Source organism: Micromys minutus, assembly GCF_963924665.1.
Source record: "Micromys minutus genome assembly, chromosome: 18".
NCBI classification, from domain to species: Eukaryota; Metazoa; Chordata; class Mammalia; order Rodentia; family Muridae; genus Micromys; species Micromys minutus.
Genome location: NC_137953.1, coordinates 40,390,346 through 40,412,861, shown reverse-complemented (window position 1 = coordinate 40,412,861; position 22,516 = coordinate 40,390,346). Strand labels below are relative to the sequence as shown.

Here is a 22,516-nt window from a genome sequence, read left to right as displayed (position 1 = left end):
CTTGCACAAGATTCTGGTCATGGTTTGGGAATCAGGATGTTCTATCTCCACAGGAAGAATCCATGTAAAGAAGAATTCTCCACCGGAATATTTTCTTTCTTCCCTCTCTCCCTTCCTCACTTTTTTTTTTTGAACAACTTTATTTTAAAAAACAAAGATAAATGAACAATTTTTAAGCATTTTTTGCATAAAAGTATATGAATACATTTTTGTCAGTGCTTGGCTTTTTCCCCCCCCCCAAAGGTTTGATAGTGTGCATTAAGGCCTTACTAGTTACAATGAGCATAAAGTACATGTAAAACAGGATGTAACCCGGAATTAGTCAAAGTTTTCAAGGCTGGCTTTTTACTTTCTATGTGATGACTCTGAACTTTTGATCCCCTTACCTCTACCTCCTGTGTGCTGGGATTACAGGGGTTCACCACCACACCCAGCTTAAGTGCTGGGATTGAACCTAGGGCTTTGTGTGTGCAAGCACTCTACCAACTAAGCTACATCTCCAGCTTTTGTTATAAGACGATTCATTTCTTAGGACTCATCACTATGCATTCATTCATTCATACATTCATACATTCATCCACCCACCCCAAACTCAACTTATTGAGTATTTAAATATACTCTCTAGAATGCAAAAGTAGAAACTACTTACACACACAAGGTTACTATTCAGCAATGGTTGCGTACCACCAGTTGGGTTGTGTCAAGGGCTGAATTGGGAAGTGCAGATAGCAACTTCAATCCTGTTTCAGAGAGAAACAACTAGGAGGGAGCACTGCTGGGGAGTCCCTGGAGGGGAGCGGTGTCCTGCAGTAGCTGCAGATAAAGGTAGATGCACCAGGGAGAGAGCACCATGCCTAAGAGGGCACCCATGTGGGAATGGTGGCACCGGTCTGCTGGCAGCCTGCAGGGACCAAAGCTAACAATGGAGAGTAAAGCTCTGGGTGATGCATGGGCTAACATACTTCCAGATTTAAGGTCCAACCAGAAACCAACCTAGACAACTATGGTTGAGTAGAGGATCGATCCTGAAAGGCAAGATCTGCAAGGGTCAAGAGCTGAGATCAGGGCTGCATAATCCATGCTGTGGTGGACATCAAGGCTGAAGGGTGAGGGCAGAGCAGAGACAATGGCCATGGGGTGACAGAAGGAAGTGGCTGGGAAGGGAAGCTGGTTCAGGGAGAAGATAGTTTATTTTAAGCCTCTGGTCTTCAGCTTGCCAGAGTGGCATGGCAGCGGAGCTGACCAGGCGTTTGTAGATAGGGACGCAGTATCTCCCTTTGAAGGTCATTTTTTACTGTCGTTGGTTTTTCTCTGAAGCCCGATTAACTTGTGGAGACACTGCACCCAGACCACCACCAGATCCTGTCTGTGAATTGCCATACAAGGGCAGGAAGGGCTAATTTGGGCTTACTGATGATAGAGAAACTCCGGGAGGATGCTGGAATTTTCCCCCACCCCCATGGCCTCTGCTCCACTCCCTAGGCAGAGAAGGACCCACATCTCACCTTTTGCCTGACCCTTTCCAGTTTCTCTCTGTTCCATTCTCTGGGTTCACCATTTGTTGCTGGCATTTCTATCTTCCAGGCCTTTCAAACACCCTCTTCTCTCATCTCTCCCTGTAGGGTGCCCAGCACTTAAGCCCACAAACAATCACCCCTACAGACCTCCTACACCCTCCTGAAGCAAGTGTGAAAAGATTTTAAAGTGTCAAAATAGAGCAAACAAATCATATAGGAAATTGAGCAAAAATAAGTCCCATACCTTGCAGGGTATGGGGTCGGGGGATGATCAGTTATAGCCAGTTAAGTAAAAGTTAATTTGCTATTAACAACTGGAGGCAGACAAAATAACTGTCATGTGAGGAGAACCTCAGATGGCTGACGGGAAGATGGCTGTCTACATCAGTTCATCTCCGCTCATCACCCCTGTGTATATAAATACTGTCATGCTTTTCTTAAAACACAGCTTTACAGATGTTGCTTTACAGATGTTGCAACACCATGTCTCTTTCTAACAGAGAGGTCAAATCATTAGAGAGCTTTATTAAAAGCTTAGATGTACTAATTTTTTCGGCATCTACCTGAGGTACTTTTTTTTTTTCAATTAAAATATAGTTGCATCATTTTCTGCCTTTCTTTCTTATCTTCCACATGCCTCCCCTGTTCTCTCTCAAAATCATGACCTCTTCATTAGATTATAAATAAAAATGTATAGATACGATTTGCTCTACTCAGTGTTACTTATGAGTGTGTATCTTCAAGGCTGACCATTTAGTTCTTGGCAACCCATCAGGGGGTTAAATGCCTAGGGAGGACTATTTCTCCTATCTCTGTATTCTGTAGTTGTATGTAACTCTTTGTCTATGGGTGGGGCCCTGAATTTATAGCCTATTGTGTTTGTCTGGGCTTTCCTTGCTATGGCCCAGGCTTGCATTGTAAGGAGTTACTGGGGACGGGCACAGTTCCGTTCAGAACATGTGCTTCCTTTAACCACCAGCTCTCCAATTCTCCACCCTCACCACTTAAATCTAGCACTTTCCACCCAGCCCCTCCCAACACAGGCATGTTTACATATGTGTGTGTGTGTGTGTGTGTTGATGTATGTGTTGTGTATCCTTCCCACGTCTCACGTCTCAGTTCTCAATGCTTGCCCACATGACAGCCCATCCGAGCTGCATATGCCCTCTGTCCACATCCACAGCTCTATGGCACAAAGGGGTCCAGCATTTTCTCACCTCCACCCCTTTTGCCCCACGCACACCCTCTGGTACTCTGAAGTTCCTCCCTATGAAAAATCATGCTGAGGTTTCCATGCTGGGACCTTTCACTCAGATCATGAGAATTCAGAATTCGTGATCATTTGGGTAGATTAGGAAGTTTACACATACATGGGTCACAAAAGGAGACTCGGCCAATGTGAACCATATCCGAGGGGAATATTGTAGATGGGAAAGCAAATAGTTTTCAGATGTACGAGCAGCAATTATACGTGGATGACTTAAGTGCCCATGGTCTCTTCTGCCCATTAAACAGAGCTGCTGAGAGCTTTACTCAGCAATATTTTAAAAGGCCATTTCTTTACTCAATATTCCACAGTACTCCAATGCAATATAACGGTGGTTCTTCTTTTATTGTTTATGTAATTGTGTTCTTGCTGTTCTAGGCTTTTTTTTTTCCTTCTGAATAAGTTTGAAGCATTGAAATTTCACTCAATTGTGTTCCCACCATGGTGCTGTGTTTTTTTTTTTCCTTCTCCAGGGCTTTTGGGAGAGCCAGTTGGAACTCCGGAAGCGGTACGGGCCTCTGTGTGGGTAAGAGGAAAACTCACAATCTCTTCTACACGCCTGACTTCTCGTGTTGAACTGGTGTGGAAGTTATGCCAGTAATAGGGCTGACTGTCATACACAGTACTATTGTCATTTATTTTTGAGGATGCCCAAGAAGAACAAGTACCCCACAGTTCACACACACAGAGAACTGGTTCTTGTTTGGACCTGACTAGTCCCATCCTGTCGGTAAGCTGTGCCTGCCAACAGTGATATTATTGTCAGCTAACCTGGCCCACTTCTGCTGCTGGAAGGAAGTTCTGTGAATAATGACATATGATAATAGTGTGACCAATCCTGTCCTGAATGCACTGGGACCCATGGTCACCCTTGTTTGTTACCCTTGTGGCCATAAATGTAGCATAGCCTTTCCCTTTATTTTTCTTGGATTATTTTTATGCTGTCTTTTTTTTAAAGGTTTTATTCATTTTTAACTCATGTGTATGAGTCCGTATATGTGTATCTGTACCACAGGCGTGCAAGAACTTACTGAGGCCAGAAGAGGGCATTGGCTCCTCTGGAACTGGAGTGACAGATGGTTATAAGCCAAACGTGGGTGTTGAGGACTAAACCCAGGTCCTCTGCAAGAGCAGCAAATGCTTTTAACTGCGGAGCCATCTCTCCAGCCCCTCATTAAAACATGCTGGGATTCAAGAATGTCAGCGCTGAATCTCTGCTTAGATTGTTTTCTATATTCGAGCTCCGAAAGACTCCAATCTTCTTGCTCTTCAGCATGGGTCTGTGTTCACGAGAGTCCCCATACTCGATGCGTTCTCACAAGGCCCCTCCTCAGCCACTGAATGACCTTCAGTAGCTTCTCCCGGACCCCCAGCCTGGCGGTCATTTCTCTAGATGTGCTAAATTTCTGTTTGCCCGTTCTGATGAGCTCCATTGTTTGTAAAGCTTTCTGTCCCAAAGGTCTCGACCTGTTCTCTTGGGGCTTCTTTGAAAAGGTATTGGCTTGAAATATGCATGGGCATTGCTCTACCCAGGAAAACAAGCCGTCCATCCACTGTCGACTGTCTCGTATGGCCTTGAGAAATTCAAGTTAAGCTTCTGTAGTAGATGATCTGTGTACAGAGGTCTGTTACTGCTGTGTGTAACACACTCTCCCCACCCCAAACTCAGTGACATAAGCAACTTCTCAATTAGCGTGCCTCTGAGTTGGCTGAGCTTGCCTGCCTTAGAGAGGCCTGGCTAGAGGGATTTTCTGGGCTTCCTGTGTCGTCTGGGAGGGGTCTCCTCTGTGCATCTCTGCCTCTCATGTTTCCTAGCCTTTGTGGAAGATCATCCTTGTTGGGGCAGGGTCTGCTTGTGAAAAAGCCGAGACACAAGAGAGCAAGGAACGCTGCTGAGCACGCCTGCTGCCACCCTTCCTTTTAGGCCGAGCCACATGGCCAAACTCAGAACTAGACCAGGGAGCTTGCTGTGGCCACTGTGAGGCAACAGAGTCCCTTGGTCAAGCCTGATGTTGGTGGAGTGGGAATGTATGGCCCTCTCATGGGGTGGTGGGTAGGTGACAATTGTCTAAAAATAATAAACTCCTCCTCCCTCTCTGTGGTCTCTGACGTCACTCAGAACTTTTCTTTTTCTTTCTTTCTTTTTTTTTTTAAGATTTATTAATTTATTTTGTGTATGTCAGTACATTGTTGCTGTCTTCAGACACACCAGACAAGGGCATCAGATCCCATTACAGATGGTTGTGAGCCACCATGTGGTTGCTGGGAATTGAACTCAGGACCTGTAGAAGATCGGTCAGTGCCCTTAACTGCTGAGCCATCTCTCCAGCCCAGAGTTCTAGTCATGGGTAGCTTCTGGCTGTGAGCATGATACTCACTAAAGCATTGAGGGGTGAACTTGTGTGCTGTTCTTCCAACCCTAATGCTGTCCTTCTACCTTTCAAACCTGACTCCGGTGACCGCCCATGTTTCTAGGACACAGAACTGGTTCGAAGGGCTGCTGTCTCCACCAGAGTTAGGCTAGGTTTTCTCAAGTTTAACATTATAGAAATTACTTTCTTGGAGATTTTTTTTTCTTTTGTATACAGTTTTAGTGTGGTAGATTCGAGTACCTTAGAATTCTCTTGAAATGTCAAATAAAGAGTATAAAGGACACAAATACACACACACACATAGACATACACACAGACACAAACACACACACACACACTCACAGACATACACACACACAGAGACACAGACATAAAGACACTCACAGATATACACATACACAGAGACACAGACACAAACACATACACAAACACACTCACAGGCATACACACACATAGACATACACACAGACACAAACACACACACAAACACTCTCACAGACATACACACACACAGACACAGACAGAAACACAGAGACACAGACACATACACAGAGACACAGACACATACACATAGACATACACACAGAGACACAGACACAAACACACACACGAACACACTCACAGACATACACATACACAGAGACACAGACAGAAACACACACACAAACACACTCACAAATATACACACAGAGAGAGACACAGACACAAACACAGAGACACAGACATACACACAAACACACATATAGATACAAACATACACATAGACAGAAACACACAAACATACACACAGACATTCACACACAAACACACCAAACACACACACAAACATACACACAGACATACACACAGACACAAACGCACTCACAGACATGCACACACAGAGAGACACAGACACAAACACAGAGACACAGACACATACACAGAGACACAGACACATACACAGAGACACAGACACACATACAAACACACATATAGATACAAACATACACATAGACAGACACACACAAACATACACACAGACATTCACACACAAACACACCAAACACATACACAGACACACATACACACACACAAGCACACACAGACACACACACAAACATACACACAGACACACATATAGACACAAACACACACAGACAGAAACACACACACAGACACACCCAGAGACATACACACAAACATACACACAGATATACACACAAACACCCAGACACCCAGACACAAACACACTCACAGATACACACAGGAGACAGAGACAGAGAGAGAGAGAGAGAGAGAGACAGAGACAGAGAGACAGAGAGAGACAGAGCACAAAGATAGATAGGTAGATAGATAGATACACATATATAGATGGATAGAGACAGAAGCACAGAGAAAGATAGATAGATAGATAGATAGATAGATAGATAGATAGATAGATAGACAGGTGTATATATATATATGTATGTATGTATGTATAGAGAGAGAGAGGGAGAGAAAGAGAGTTGGTCTCCTTGACAACAGGCTATCCAATCAACTTTTCCTTCCAACTTTAACTAAGTTCACACAATTTACCCTTTTCATTCCCAGAAAACTTAAATCACAGAGAATGATTTCAAATGAGGCTGTGGAGATCAGAATTGCGGTATCATCTCTGTTCTTTGTTCCCTCATCTGCTGAAAAAGGGGCGTGGGTATGATGGAATAATTTCTTCACACAAAGCCATCAACCTTTGCTCCTGTAGAAAGAATGATGGGTCACAAGACGCTCCCTGCTGCGTCTCTGTCTCCCGGTCTCCATCAGTGTGCGGCCTGGTAGAAATGGCATCTATCTAAGCTCCTATCTCACCTGAAAGACTCATCTTCATCCTTAACTTTGGCATAATGGTCTCCCTGATTCGGAATGTCAAAGAGGGCCATGGTCCATGAACAACAAGGACCCCCACCCTTTCCCCCAGGGAACAATTCTGTTTAAATCACACTGATTTTCAGGCTGCTTTTATGACTAGAAAATAGAGCCTGTCATGGTCTTCTTCGAACTTGGAAAGTCAAATAGGCTTGATTCCTCACGGGACAAGTGAAACCCCGCCCCGTGGATGCCAAACAGAGCAGCACTGAGCCCTCCTGACAGCACAGCCTGCTCGAGGAGAGGGATGTGCACAGCAAGGACCTCAAAGTTAATAAGATGACTGTGATTGGGTGTTAGAGCTTGGTCAGAGTTTGATACTCCTAATTGGAAGAGGCTCCTAAGCCTGTCCCCCTTCCCACTTCTCTTTCTGGGACGCCATTGCTGGTGAAGGGTTCTGCTGAGAGGGACAGTGTTATCATTTATTAACACTGCTGTAGCCATCACATTCACTACCACACTCATTTTCACTATCACATTCGCATTCACTATCAAGTTCACTATCACCATCACTAGCTTCAAGTGTCTAATTGTGTAGGTGGCTTTGCTAGGTCTGTGTAAAACGCCTCCTTCTTTGAATCTGAGTATAAACCAGGTAGCCTAGTGTTTGCACGGTTCAGCTTCTACCTCTGGTGCTCCTGGTCAATCCTGACTTGCCCAGCAGTACCATCGGCCACAGAAGATGATGACTTTGGATAACCTTGAAGCAATTAATAATGACCCATAATCTCTTTCAGTCTGAGCATCAACTCCAAGTTATATTATTATATTCCGTTCCAATGCCCTCAAGAATGGTTTCAACATCATCGCCGCTGATTAAATATAAACAGGGTAGAAATTATGCCACACCGGTTTGTGACAGCCTATATAAGGAAGTAAATAAGAACCCGTTAGCATGCTGTGACTATTACTTATAGATACATAGGCCTCCGTTCAGCTCATTAGCCACAGCTAAAGGCCTGCACCAGAATCCCCTCTCCCTTGCCTCATCCATCTTTCAAGCACTCACTCCACAACCCTGCTTTTACTTACCTCGCTCTCATCTCTTCTTGCCTCCCCGCTTCCCCATCACTTTAATTTTGATCTCCAGTGCAACCATCACTCCCCTTTGTTGGAACACAAGGCTCATTCCTGGCACCGGGCACCGGGCACCTGTGTCCCTCCATGAAGCCAGCTTTGTTGTGTAATCCCCTGGGTTCCCACTAAGACATTAAGTTGTAAATAAGTAAACATGACTTCTAAAGCACAAAGGGGTGTGCGGACAGACACCTAGCCTGTGCTGGCTTCATACCCCGAGCCAAGAAGGCAGCCTTTGTCTCCTGCTTCCCCTCACGTGGATAATGTGTGCCGGGTAAGGGTTGCTCTCCCCTCCTGCTGTGTTCATTAATGGTCTTCAGGACAACATTTTCCTTCAATACGCTCCTTATTAAATGCTACATTATTTTTAAAGGATTTAATTGTATGGAAATACGCTGACTTTAAAAATAATTTCTCAGTCAATCAGTGCCTTTTGCTTTCACAAACAACAGTGCAGTGAATATTCTCAGACACACATTACTCCCTTGCCAGGGTATGTCTGTAGGATAAACCCCTAGGAATGGAATTTTTAGGCCAGCCACTATGTACATTTCTTATTTTGATATTACTAAATTGCTCTCTCGAGGGCATATATCAGCTCCCACAAATAAAACACGAGGTAATTTGACTCTTCACTATTTGCCCCTAAAATAAGTGGTCAGAAATGTATTAGCATTTGGTGGCATTTTAAAAATGCATTTAAAATTCACTGTATTTTGTTTTCTGGAGAATCTTTTGCCACTTTGTGTTGAGTTCATATTTTCCTAATTTATTCATAAAAACTCTTTACATATTAAAGAAAGTATCCCTTTATATTTAATATATGTACAGGGTGATGATAATGGAAGGTTGTGGAGTTTTAAGGAGGTGAGGTCTGCGGGGGTGGGGGGCGTCCCATAAAGTCATTCTGGGGACACCCTCACAGAGGACTTCGGGATCTAGTCCTTCCCTCTTCTCTTTCTTCCTAGTCACAAGATGAACAGTTCACTTCACCATGCACTTTCCCTGTTCCTATCAGGCACCTCATTAGACACTTAAGAGCAATGAGTTTCCTGATCATGGATTGGAGCGCTAAAACTGTGACCGAGACAAGCCTTTTCCCTTCATAAGTTAATTAACTCAGGTGTTTTGTTACCACATCAGAAAGCTGACTCACATAAGGTACACACTTACTTTTTTCCAGATGGTTCTACTCAGAAATTTACCCCCTTTCCAAGTGGCTTAACATATAACATTTTCACTCACCGTTCCCTAGGAATTTTTATATTGTAAGCACTTCTGACTCCTTTGTTAGAAGATATATCCCGGGCTGGATTCCACACTGACTACTCTGATTTGGATGATTTGTGTGGACCTCCTTGTATCTAGCAGCAGCTGATGTTCCAAGAGCAACTTCGCAATTATGAGAACCTTGAGCAGTCAATCTCTAGGAAGCTATGGGTCCTCATGCTGAAAAAAAAGTATCAAAGTGCAGAGCAAATATGCCTTCAACAAGGAGGGATAGACAGGCCGCTTCCAAGTTCACACCACGGAAAGGGAAGGTGGAGGGTTAGCACCGTGAGTTAATTAGCATAAGTGATCTGACAGGACCTTGTTAGGAGGCAGGGAGACCGTGGAGAGCTCTGGAGTGTGCATGGGAGACAGTATGGCATTTGTGGTGACACTAATAAGGTTGCTTCAAGCTGGGATATCATGGTGCTATTTCTTAGGAGTATTTGTGCTCTGAAAGTGACTGACATGTGGACGTCTGATGAAAGAGCCCTTAACCACTGTGTTCATTTACTAAGGTGAAGACCAGGAGTGGCAGAGAGGAAGGTTAGCTTTATGTAGTCAAAGGGCGATGTCACCAACTTAGGGGAGAGTTCCAGGAATTCTGCCATGGAACAAGAACGTTGGAAGTTGAAGGGGTTGGGTGTGACCTGCAAGACTGTGCTGTGGTGGAGGATGGCTTTCAAACACACACACAAATACACAGAGACATGCAGACACACACATGCTGGGAGACATCTGAATACATTGGGTTTGAAAATGTGACTCAGTGTGTGAGGTGAGTGGAACCTGTGACTTACAGAGATGTAAGTCCTACAGCAGACTTCAGCCTGGAGACAACTCTTACCATCAGGCTGCCCCGAGTTCTACTGAAGAGCGCTGAAGAGCAGAGAAAGGCAGGTCAACTGAGTTTGGAGCAAAGAGAGCGGGACCTGGTGGCCTTGAGACCATAGTCACGGAGTGTTGTTTTATACATTACATTTTATTATTCCCATGGGTCTCGAGAGCTAGACCTGTGAGTTCACAGTGTTTAAGTTCCTGGAATTTTATAACTGCTGTTGAATATGCGCTGGCTTGTTTTATGTTAACATGGCACAAGCTAGTGTCTGAGAAGAGGGACCCACAACGAAGACAGTGCCTCTGTGAGATTGGCATGTATTGTCTTGATTAATGATGGGGTGGGAGGACCCATCCCATAGGGAGCAGTATCTGGTATCTCTGCTGGTCCTTGGGTGTGTATGAAAACACATCAATCTAGACACATGGAGCAAGCCAGTAAGTAGCACTCTTCCTCCATGTCCTCCGCATCAGCTCCTGGCTTCAGATTCCTCCCCTGTTAGAGGTCCTGACTTCTCTCCTCGATAGACTATGATATGAAGTATAAGATGGAATAAAGCATTTCCTCTCCAGGCTGCCTTGGTCCTTGTGTTTCATCCTATCACTAGAAGGTCTGACTAAGACAGAATGTTAAGGGAATATTATTTTATCAAGTGCCTGCCCTGACAGAACAGGCAGATGTAGGAGACCCCTGCGAACAGGAGGAGAGTGGCCAGCAAGACAAACAGTCAAGTGCATGGTCTGATAAGTAGACAATTATCCTAGATGAATGTGTGTGGGGGACCAAAAAGAAAAAGATAAATTTGTTTGGAGCCACGCTTCCCGTGAACACATCTGAACTGACCAGTCAGTTACCCTCCAGGGTCATAGCCTCTGGTCACCCCTGATGGGGAATCACCCCAAACTTCCCTTCTTCTTGATGGGGCAGAACATCTTGTTTCCTGGTCTCAATCCACAGGTGTCTCTGAAGCTGGCGTAAATCCCCGAGTTTCTGACTCTTTCGCCCCATTTCTCTCCTGCTACGCCTTACTTCCGTCTTCTTTCTGTAACAAAGTAGAAGTGATGGGTGCTGCAGATATGTTTTTAGGATAAATATTTGGTTAGCATACAACATAATGAATTTTCTTATGACATTTTCATGTAGGTGTATAATTGTACCTTGTACATATTGACTCTCACCCTCTTTCCCTTTCCTTCTTCTCAGTATTTCTCTCCTCTTCAGATAGTTTTCTCTGTCTGCTTTTATCTCCTCTCTCTCTCTCTCTCTCTCTCTCTCTCTCTCTCTCCCTCTCACACACACACACACCTAGATGCTGTACATGTGTGATAGCTCTCCCTTACAATTACCCTGTCTTGCTCCCTTTCTCTCATCGAAGCCCTCCCAATATTTATATTTAAATCTAAATTCCATAAATGAGAGAAAATTTAAAATACTTGTCTTTCTGAGTCTGGCTTATTTTGCTTAACACAGTGATCTCCAGCTCCACCAGATTCATAATGTCATTATTTATGACTGAACAAACTCCAGTGTGTGTGTGCACACATGTGTGAGTGCGTGTAAGTGTGTGCTTAACATTACATTTTATGTATCCGTCCAGCTCTTGCTGGGCATCTATACTGGTCACATATAGCAATAGCCATAAAACATGATGTTTTTTTTTGATGACTACTATATTTTGTGACTCATACTCAAAAGGAACAAAAGTATATTAGTTCATTCTCAGAAGCACTCAACAGAATGTAGTAGAAGAAGGGGTGGAAAAAAATCTGTTTCCAATCGTATAGGCTGCCACTTGTTAGCTTAATGGATTTGGCCAATCATTCACTTTTCCTCTGTTTGTTCAGAGGTGAGAGATTTGAACTGGATCAGTGACCCTGACACCCTGTTTAATGATGGACCTCAGTAAACAGATGACTGGCCACACTGTGATCCAGGACTGTACGTGGGCACACAAGAGCAATCACGATCACACGCACACATGCAGGAAGTGGAAGTTTGGTACAAGACTGCCTTATCTACTCCAAGAACCACCGAGAATACTTCATGAAAAAGAATACAAGTGCAAGCTGCTCAGTAAACCATTTCAGAACCTCTGCATTAGTTTGCCTAAATCTGCTGGGATCAATACCAGGATGAAGGCAACTTGGGGGACAATGGATTTATTTCTTTTTACAACTTCCGGTACATCACAAACAGAAGTCAGAGCAGGAACTCAAGGCAGGAACAGTGAGCCAGGTCAGAAAGGGATGCTGCTTACTGGCTTGCATAGCCTGCATTTAGTACTACCCAGCACCACCTGCCCAGTGGTGGCTCTGTTATTAGTGAGCTCCACTCTCTCACATCAGTGTTAAGAAAATGTTCCACAGACATGCCACTGGAGGCAATCCCTCAATTAAGTTTCCCTCTCAGCAGCTGACACGAGCTTGTGTCAAGTTGAGAAAATCTAACCAACATAACCAAGTGTATCAAAAGCAAAGGACGAGGTCGGGTCTGAAAGTCTTTTCCAGGTTGTAGCAACTATGCAACCTCCATAGGTGATGACCCAACTCTTCTCTGTCTATGTTTGAAAAAACATCTGGGAGAGAAAGAGGGAGAGGGGGAGGAAGAGAGAGAGGGGAAGAGGGAGAGGGAGAGAGAGAGGGAGGGAGGGAGAGGGGGAGGAAGAGAGAGAGGGGAAGGAGAGAGAGAGAGAGAGAGAGAGAGAGAGAGAGAAGAGAGAGAAGAGAAAGAGAGAGAGAGAAGGAGGGAGGGAGAGAGAGAAGGAGGGAGGGAAGGAGGAAGAGAGGAAGAAGAGAGGAGAGGAGAAGAGAAGAGAAGAGAAGAGAAGAGCTATCACTCTGGGATTTAAAATTCCGAGAAAGTTCAGATGGAGTCAGCAAGAGTCCACTGTGGGCAGCTGCAGCAGACCCAAGTGGCAAAGCTGCTCCTTGAGATGGGGCTCACACACCGGCTCTATGCCCAGTGCTAGCACCTCCTGCCTGAGAGTATCATCCTTCTTAGTCTTCAAAACCCCACATTCAGCTACTACCGAAATTACTTTCAGCCCTATCCTAGAATCTTTTTGGCTAAGATACTCACAGAAATAATGTATTGATAATGTCTTAACTGGCAAACAACATCTAAGCTATTGGCATTAGGTAAAGTTATCTAAGGAATTTGTGTGGCTTTTCTGCCTCAGAGTAGTGTGGCTAAAATCCCAAGGAAATGGGACAGTAGAGAGAGTGACCCAGAAACTGTCCCCTTTCAGTGAAGGTGGATTAGGGACAGAAAGCAGATGGGGTCCTGGATAGTGACATTACTTCAACTGATGGGGAGTGTGCAGTGTTCCATGTGTGTCTAACCTTTTGACATGACAGTATGACCAATGTGCCTGGTTTCATTCCTAGCTGTCTTAGGACACATGCAGCCTGCAGGCTACAGGCTGGACTTACATAAAGAGGGAGAAATGCCAGCTCCCTGTTTGAGCAAGTACTGGCCACAGTGGAACGGTCAGGAGAAGGCTACCCCTAGAGAGGGAGGTCACTTGATAGTAGTCACAGGACCAGTCAAGCAGCTGCCAAGGAAGCTTGTCTGGGACATTAGGACTCAAGAGAGAGGCCTCTGGATCCCGAGAAGGGAGCTGGTGGGAACATAAGATAGGCTCTGAGCCCAGGGATGAGTCACACTTGCAGGCTTGGGTCTGAGAGTCAGAGCCCAAAATCAGAGCCCATGTTCCCAGTTCTACCTGTGAGGAAAATGTCCTGTCTGCAGCATATCCAGACCAAGGAAACTGCTTTCCTCAGGCATTCCTGGGATGATGTAGCTACTGGACCGTAGTGAGGCCTGAAGATAAGGATGGAGCAGCTAGGAGAGATGAGTGAAGTACCACAGAGCCAGGCTACAGATCTCCCCATTTGTCTTCCTGATGTCTGTACCCAGATCTACTGTGGAGAAGCACATACAAGGCTCAAGTTGGAGGGAGGGAGTTCCTCCATGGTGACAAGCAGAGGTAGCATCAATAACTCCTTTATCCCCACATGACAACCCACACAGATGTATTCCCAAACAATAGACTGGCTCACATTAGAGTTTTGCAAAAAGAAGCTCTGTCTCTATCTAATCAATTCAAATAAAAAAAATCCACATTTAATTGAATTGTACCTGCAACAAATCTAAGTTGTTCAACCCAAAATGCACAATAGAGTTACATAACACTGTCATGAATCACTGTGACATTTGTCAAGACAGTCTTTCTTCTGGTAATAAGTCTGGTAATAAATACAGAGCTTTATGCACATGTCAAAAACCCCTGTGCAAGTCTCAAGAATCCTACAGATTTACCCAGTTTTTATTAGTTGAGAAGTTAAACAGCATTTATACTCTTTCCAAAAAAAGATGAACAAACCATCTTTGCACTCACAATTTAAAAAACTATTTGTAAATTCAAAGAGACAAAAACCAGCCAATCATATTGAACTTAAAGTTTCTTCCTGATCAAAAGCTGGTGAGCAGAAAATCCTCTTTAACTTCTCAAAAACTCTTGAATAATCCTGACGTGTTAGCATATGGCTGGTAATTCTAGCCCTCAAGAGGTGGAGGCAGGGAAATCATGAGTTCAAGGCCCATCTAGGCTGCAGATATACAGATTTGGTTCTGAGTCTGTGTTAGAATTATCCTTAGGCCCCGAAGTCCCTTTTAAGAAGCACATAAACAGCAAAACAAAATAAAAACCCTCGAAGACAAGGGTGATGAAGGAGGGCGAGGAGGGGGGAGCCTTTGAATGATTTAAAATATAGTTCAAAACCTTTTTGTTCACTGGAGAAAATGAACTATTTAATCTAAATGTCTAAAACCAAATCAACTCCAAACATTGGCCTAACTGTTCAAACACATAAGGCCATCCATCAGACAAGAGTGAAATTCTACTAAATTCTGAGTGATCAGACTTTGTTATTAACATGGACCGAGTTCTCCTTTTTTTCCTCTAGGACCCTTAAATCTTGGAGAGTTTGAGTTGTTTACCACGCATTCCAATTATTCCTGATCAGTCTTATGTGTAACATTTCCACAGCTGTGCGCACAAAGCAATTCCCTGGCAAGGCACCACCAAGTTTTATGATGCTTCCATGCCTAGGGCAGATAATAGAAACTTAACTACTAAAATAACTTCCTTGATTATTCCTGGCATCTCAAGGCCCCGTTCCTAACAACATCTCCTCCATCTTGTCCTCTAACTGCAAGGATTCTGTAACCACAAAGGAGGGTTTTTCATCCTGGGATCAGGCCTCAGTTGATGGGACAATCTATAAAGGTTTGGCTCTCTGGCACATTCTCCAGACCCCACATTAACCACGAGGGAGGTGCTGTTAGCTGGCGATCCTATTTTTGCCTTTTCTGAAGAGGAACCTAATGACTTTTGTTCTGAACCAGTGACTGGTGGGCAGCCTGTCACGGCATGCCGGCTGGATGTGGGGATTGTGGTCTTTAGAACTGTAATGTCTGTCAGCTCCTCTAGTTGCCACTCAGTTGCAAGGGAATCAGGCACTTGGATACTGAGTGGAAACTGCCTTTTCCAACAAGAGTGTGGCACTTGCTCAGGTTATTTTAGTGAACCCCCAGCAGTCTCTGCCCTGATCTCCTCTTTGCCTCTCCGTAGAGCCTTTTACAACCTGTGCATCTTCCATTCTGCCTTCAGCCCTTGAAGCCTCCTCCCCAGGCGCTCACGGTGGCCTGTGTCTCTCTTCTGGTTCTTATAGTCCACATGTCTCCAAATGCAGCGGGGCCTACAGAGAAGCATGTACCCAGGCATGTAAGCTTTGGAAGGAGCGCAGAGACTTTGGCTAGGATAGAAAGGAGGAGAGTGGGCGGGAAGGGTATGCTGGGAAATGTGATATTGGATATCCACAGTGAACAGTCTGTTAGCCTTGGTGAGAAAACAGTGATTTGGATCATCAGAGATGGGGAAGAAAACAGATGGAAAGTTTTATAGGAGAAACGTTCTGCGGGAAAAACAGCAGACTTGAGCAAGACTCGGGCTGTAAGGATGAAGGTGAATCAACCTGAGTCAATGATGTTGGCTAGGAGTTCTGTGGCGGTGAATACGGATTGTTCCTGGGCATGTCCAATGAGGGAGTTTCTAGAATGGTCGAATTAAGGTGGGGAGATTTAATAAACCCTAAATGCAGGTGACATTATTCCATGGCTTGGGATCCTGGAGTGAATAAGCAAAAAGCCAGTTGAGCACCAGCATTTATCAGTGCTTCCTGGCCGTGGACACAGCAATGTGAGAATCTTCCTCCAGCTCTGCTTCTCTTCCTTCCCTGCTAGGATGGCCCGTAGACTCAAGCAGTGAGCCCGAGCAAGCCTTTCTTAAGTCATTCTTCATCCAGTAGTTTGTCACAACCACAAGGGAAGTAATGCCTGACTGGAAGATAAGTGGTGCCCCATAACGGTGAAGAGACTGCGCGTGGCAATTGAGAAAGGGCCTCGTGCTTGCCGCAGCCAGCGGGAATGTGCCTTAGTCCAGCCAGGTTGCCATAGCAAAATACCTTACACTGGGTAACTTATAAACAATAGAAATTTGTTCTCACAGTTCTGGGGTCTGGGAGCTTAATATTTAGGCACCAGCAGGTTGGTGGTCTAGTGGGTGTTAGTTTTCTAGTTCATGGGTGTCCTCATGGATGGAGGATGTGAAGGAGCCGTTTTAGAATCCTTTTATAAGGGTACAAAGCCATTTGAAAGGGCTCTGCCCTTCTGACATAATTAACCCCCAAAGGGCCCACCTCTGGATATGATTACTTAGCAGATTAGAATGTCAACACGCAAATTTGGAGGGTGCAAGTGTTTAGACAGTACATGGGCTGTTAATGACAGTGGGTCCAATATGACTTAGGAATGAAAGACTTTAAGGATCACCTTGGACCAGAGGAAAGGGAAGGGAATAGTGGGAGTTCCAGGGTGTGTCTGGACTCTGGAATCTTTTGTCTCTAACCCTTGATAGTCTAATGGGCTTATTTCCCAAAGTGTGTCCTTTGGACCACTTCCACCAACAATAACATGGTGGCCACATGGAAAATAAAAGGGAAGGGCCTCTCCTTAGTCAGATGGTGGAAAAAGAGTCCAAGGGACACACAACTCATTGCTGCTATCAGTGAAGATTTGTGGAATAACATGCTTGGGAACTCTCCAAGTAAGAACTCAAGCTGCGGTGTTCATTTGAATATAGGACTCTTGTTTTCCATACTATCTTTCGGAAGTAGAATATGAAAAACAGGCTCCGTTCAACCTTTATACCTTTCTCCCTCCCTTCCCAACCTAGCCAGTCATCCCACGGTGTCATGGTGTTTGATGTGCATCTTTGCACAGCCTTACAGACTGGGGATTATCATTTCATGCATAACATCCGTGGCCTCTACCACTCATAGACCTCATGCTGAATCCATCTTGAAGGCAGAGTCCTTGTGGTCCAATGGCAACTCCCACACAGACACCCCAAAGTGTTCCTTATTAATTTCCTAGACATTTCTCAGCGCAATCAAGTTGACAATCAGGCTCAACCACTATAAAATTATCTCATGATTTTTTTTTTCAGAAAAACAGGTATATCTAGAAATCATTACAGTAAGTGAATCAGCCAGACAATCAGAAAGACAATTGCAGTATGTTCTTTCTCTCTCTCTGATGGAATGTAAACTTTAAAGCATGTGTGTGTGTGTGTGTGCGTGTGTGTAGATCATGAAACTAGAAAGAGGATCTCAAGAAAGGAAGAAAAAATATAGAGAGAAGTAGGAGCTAGAGAGGGTGACAGAACACATGCGATTGGAAACTAAAAGGGGATTAATGGAGAAGTGAAGGGACTAGCTAGAGAGGGGGAGGGGTCTGAGCAGGGCAGTCAAAGATGGGACTGAATGAGAGCAAACTGTAGCGGCATGTGTACGTATGAATATGACGACATGTAACCATTACTTTGTATGCTAATCTAAACACCTTTTTAAAAGACTAGCTACCATACATGAATCTCTCTGTCCATCTGAAGCTCTCTTACTCCACCTTTCCGTGAGATACTGGACAGAATCTCTAAGCCTTAAGATATTTGCCTCTACAACGTGCAACATACTTGTCTGTTCATTGTCAAGTTGTCCTGAAAGAATGTAAACCCCACAACAAGAAGTTCTCTCTTGCCCATCCTGTTATTCTAAGCACCTAGAGCAGTGGTCTGGCACATAACAGGTGCTTGTTAAATATTTGTTAAGTGACTAAACGAATTGCCTCTTGGTACATAATTTCTTCACAACAAATTTGTCCCCAAGGAAACCTCAAACCTCAGGAAGATATTATTTTGTTAATTTGGATAATTGATATTTTCTAGAAGACAAAAAAGAAGAGGGAGAAATTCCTCTTAAAAATCAAAGTTTATAGGAAGTGGGGTCAAAATTGTCCTTATCAGGAGCTAGCCACTGGGCACCTGTGAAAGGTTTACTATGGAAGGCCGTCTTGGGGTCTAAAGGGCAACTAAAGGCAAGGTGGCTTGGTGGGACTGCTGGGGCTCCATTAGCAAAAGGATTGGTTAGGTCCTTCCTCTCTGCCAAATCACATTCTGCTCCTTGTGTGCCATAGTTGTCTGTAGCCTAGCTCTCTGGGGTCATCTCAGGGCATCAGAGAAAACACAGGATTAGAAGCCTTCATCCGGTCTTGACCCAGCTATTCTTAGCCAGGAAGTCCCATGAATAAAGATTCAGCCTTTATTCATTCATTATTCATTCGGTCACCTTTAAAACATACTTGAGCACCTGCCTAGATCCCAGACCATTGATTAGGAACTCAGAGGTCACCAAGGTCACCCAGAGTCCTGAGACAGGACCATCAGGGACCCAGGAGTCCAGTGATGAATTCTCAAAGACCTCTTGCAGTCAGTTGGCCTCTTGGAGGAGACCATAAAGGTTAGGAGATTCTTCACAGCTGCTCAAGGCTAGCTCCCTCAGTCCCTGCATGTGGCATGTAAGTCCTCTCATTTTTAGGCCTCCAGAGAACCCTTGCTCTGGTGTAACCTCCTTAGTGAAAGAGGTGTCTCCCACCCAGTTGTCTTCCCACTCATTTCCTTAGTATGAAATGTGTGTGTGTGTGCGTGCGCGTGAGTGCGCATGCATGTGTACGGGCATGCATACCTGTGTGTGTGTTCCACCCCTCCTATTCTATACATCTATATAGAGAGAATATACATTGACCTGAAAGTGTATGACAAAAGCACCTGCCACGCAGGCTCAGAATACAAATGGAGTATCTAAGAATATATATATGCCTGGGCATAATGTGTAGGCAAAAATATTCAGGGACAGCCAAATGACTATTTTAATGTTTCTTTGTCCCCGAGGAACCATCCAACTATTTATTTAGTAGCTTGATGCTGTTGGCATCAACAACTTTGCCTTATAGGCTGTTTTTCATGTTTATGATTCTTACTGTGAAAAAATAGCTTGCCTAACATCTGTTCTGAATTTGTTTTTGTTTTTTTTTCTTTATTTTTATTTATCTATTCCCGATTGAATTAAATTTGCGCCAAGGACACTAACTTGAATTGGAATCTTCTGTGTCCTTTAGGATTTCTACACACTTCAATACATCTCTTAATTACTCTTTTTTTTTATTGTTATGAGATACACATACATACCCCACTCACACAGGCAGATTGGCTTGCAGCTTACCTCTGCCTGTCCCCCTCTGGGGACTACGTTTTATTAACTGAATAAATTAAGTGGGCGGATAGACCCGATAGAGGAGGGAGGTTTATCATTATAGGTTTTGTTTCAGATATTTTTTCCTTTGCTGCCCAATTCTTTCCTGTAGCCATTGCTCTTTTTTTGGAGAAAGATTTACTATAACTTAATATAGTCGTAACTCACCAGGACGGGGGAGGGGTGCTTCATCTTTCAGATGAAGACTCTGAGGGCTGGAGCCGGGAGGCTATCTTCCTGCTCACATCCAGAAACAATGGAGAACAGCTGCCTCTGAGCCACAGTCTCAGAAGTAGATCATTGCCTGGACGTGTGACTCCTGGCAGACAAGCTTAGGGCCTCCTGGGAAACACGGGAAGCCCCCCACCCCTGGAACTAGACACCATACATACACTAAACCATTGCAGCAGCCCCTTTCTCATAGAGCAAGCCCTATTCATGTTCTGTGGGTGTGGATGGGGTATGGATGGTTAGGAAAGCACAGAGAAAGTGATGTGAGCTTGAGAAATAACAGGGCAAATCATAGTGAGGCTGCCTCTTCTCCAGACCCACCCTGGTAGGTTCATGGCTCTCTGACCTTTTCTAGGTTGGCTTCATATAGGACCCCAGACCCCATTAGCCTCTGTTGTCACTAATGCTTAGAAACCTACCTAGAGACCAGCATGCATATCCTTAGCAGTCAGCAGGGATGTTCTCAAGAAGAATGAAAATTTGCTTTAATCCAAGACTTGTGACATTGGCCAGACATAGGGACAGTGGCCTAGATTCTGCAGAGTTTTCCCAGTGTCTCCAAATAGATCCAAATGCCACCAATTCTCTGCTCATCCTGGGGAAGGAAAGCCACTTTGTGACCACTCCTTGACTCTTCAGGACTAGTGCACTGATCTTCCTAGACAACAGGGATGGCTGTCCTATCCCCACAAGTGCTCCCCACTAGCCCTTCTTTAGAGCTGTCCACTCAATAGTGACGTCTGTCTGTGTGTAGCACTGAGATGACAGTGATGGTAAAGGCCACCACTCCTCCCCACAAGAGAGTTTCATTACTGTCTCTGCTCAGGGAAAGTTATCATCTGATTTGGAAGAGAGACACAGTCACTGCCTATGGTGGTCTGAATAGAATTGCATCCCACCCCCAGACTCATATGTTTGGATGCTTGGCCATCATGAGTGACATGTCCTTCTGGAGGAAGTGTGTCATTGTGGGAGTAGGCTTTGAAGTCTCATATGCTCAAGCCACTCCCACTGTGGCTTATAGTCTGCTGCCTGCAGATCAAGATGGAGAACTCTCAGTTCCCTCTCTAGCACCATGTCTGCCTAAGTGCTGCCATGCTTCCCGCCGTGATGAGGATGGTCTAAACCTCTAAAACCGTAAGCCAGCCCCAATAAAATGTTTTCCTTTATAAGAGTTGCTTTGGTCATGGTGTCTCTTCACAGAAATGGAAACAACCTAACTAAGACACTGTCCAAGGTGCATGAGAAATCTTGGCAGGAAGTGATAGTACTCCCAAAACAGAACAAGAAAGGAGCATGAGATTCAGGCTGTGAACACTAGGCTTGTGGGGGAGGTGGTACTTGACTATGGCCTTGTGGGGAGCATAAGAAACACAAATGGAAGGTACACTCTATTTGATAAGAACTATCAGGGAAAAGTCTTGAAGACGGGGCAGTGGGGTAGGAAAGGGTAGGATGGGGACAGAGATGGTTCACAGGTCATCACACAAGCAAATCCTGGCTCTGAGGCTCAGGATGTTGGGGACTGTCTTTGCTCATAGCTATGGTGCTGTTTAAAGCAGATCTTACAGGCCGGGTTCCTGATTGACAATGAGATGGGCTTGGGGTATGGCATGTCTACTAGGATTCTTGTCGGTGATGGGAGGAAGACAGGAGCTGTCAGGGTCATCTCCTGTCAGGATGGAGTGGTCAGACACATCCACTGTTGGTGGACGCTGACTTTCAGGTGACAAAGCTTCCTGTAGCCGAAGTCAGCCCACAGGGAGCCAATCGCTGTCTCTGTACTAGATGGCAGACCATTCTCTGAGGAGATCTCTGGGTAACATCTCAGCATCACTACAGCATGGAAACTGGTTGAGATGATATTAGAAGCCTTGGTTTGAGGTCAAAGGTGATTTGAGGAATCTATACATCCAACTCCCCACAATGCCACTTTGTCCCTCTAGAGCAAAGATTGTATGCTAGCCACCGAGTGGAGCTATACAAACGATGGAGACAGTCAGGGTTCAGCAGAAAGGATATCCCTTTAACTGTCCACTAAGTTGTTAAAACATGGGTTTTATTGTTGGGCTTCGTTGCTCAAGAACAGGAGTGTTAAGTAATTCTTTTGGCCTATTGGATGCCATGAAATTATTGAGTCAAAAGAAATTCATTAATTTTGGTAGAAAAACAGAAGAGTCCTGGTTAAAGGTCAAGGAACTGGCACTTGTTTCAAATAATGGAAACCAATCAGTGCTTACAGTGAGTGAGGTGACATACTCACCTTCTGTCCCCAAAAGGTAGGTTTGGCCTTTGTGAAGATTGGCTTTATTGATACAGATCTGCCACCATCCCCCCCCAATCCCTACCCC

At 44.6% G+C, this 22,516-nt stretch overlaps 1 protein-coding gene across 2 annotated transcripts in view; it reads left to right on the top strand.

Annotated features, from left to right (window-relative positions):
* The window catches only part of TBXAS1 (thromboxane A synthase 1), a gene marked incomplete at its 5' end in the record, with an annotated part of 163,723 nt that overhangs the window by 31,200 nt on the left and 110,007 nt on the right, over positions 1-22,516 (top strand). For both annotated transcript variants that reach the window (XM_080932157.1, XM_080932156.1), the window contains one exon: positions 3,258-3,310. In XM_080932157.1, the coding sequence (XP_080788283.1) occupies positions 3,258-3,310 (53 nt within the window). The remainder of the gene's footprint in view (positions 1-3,257; positions 3,311-22,516) is intronic.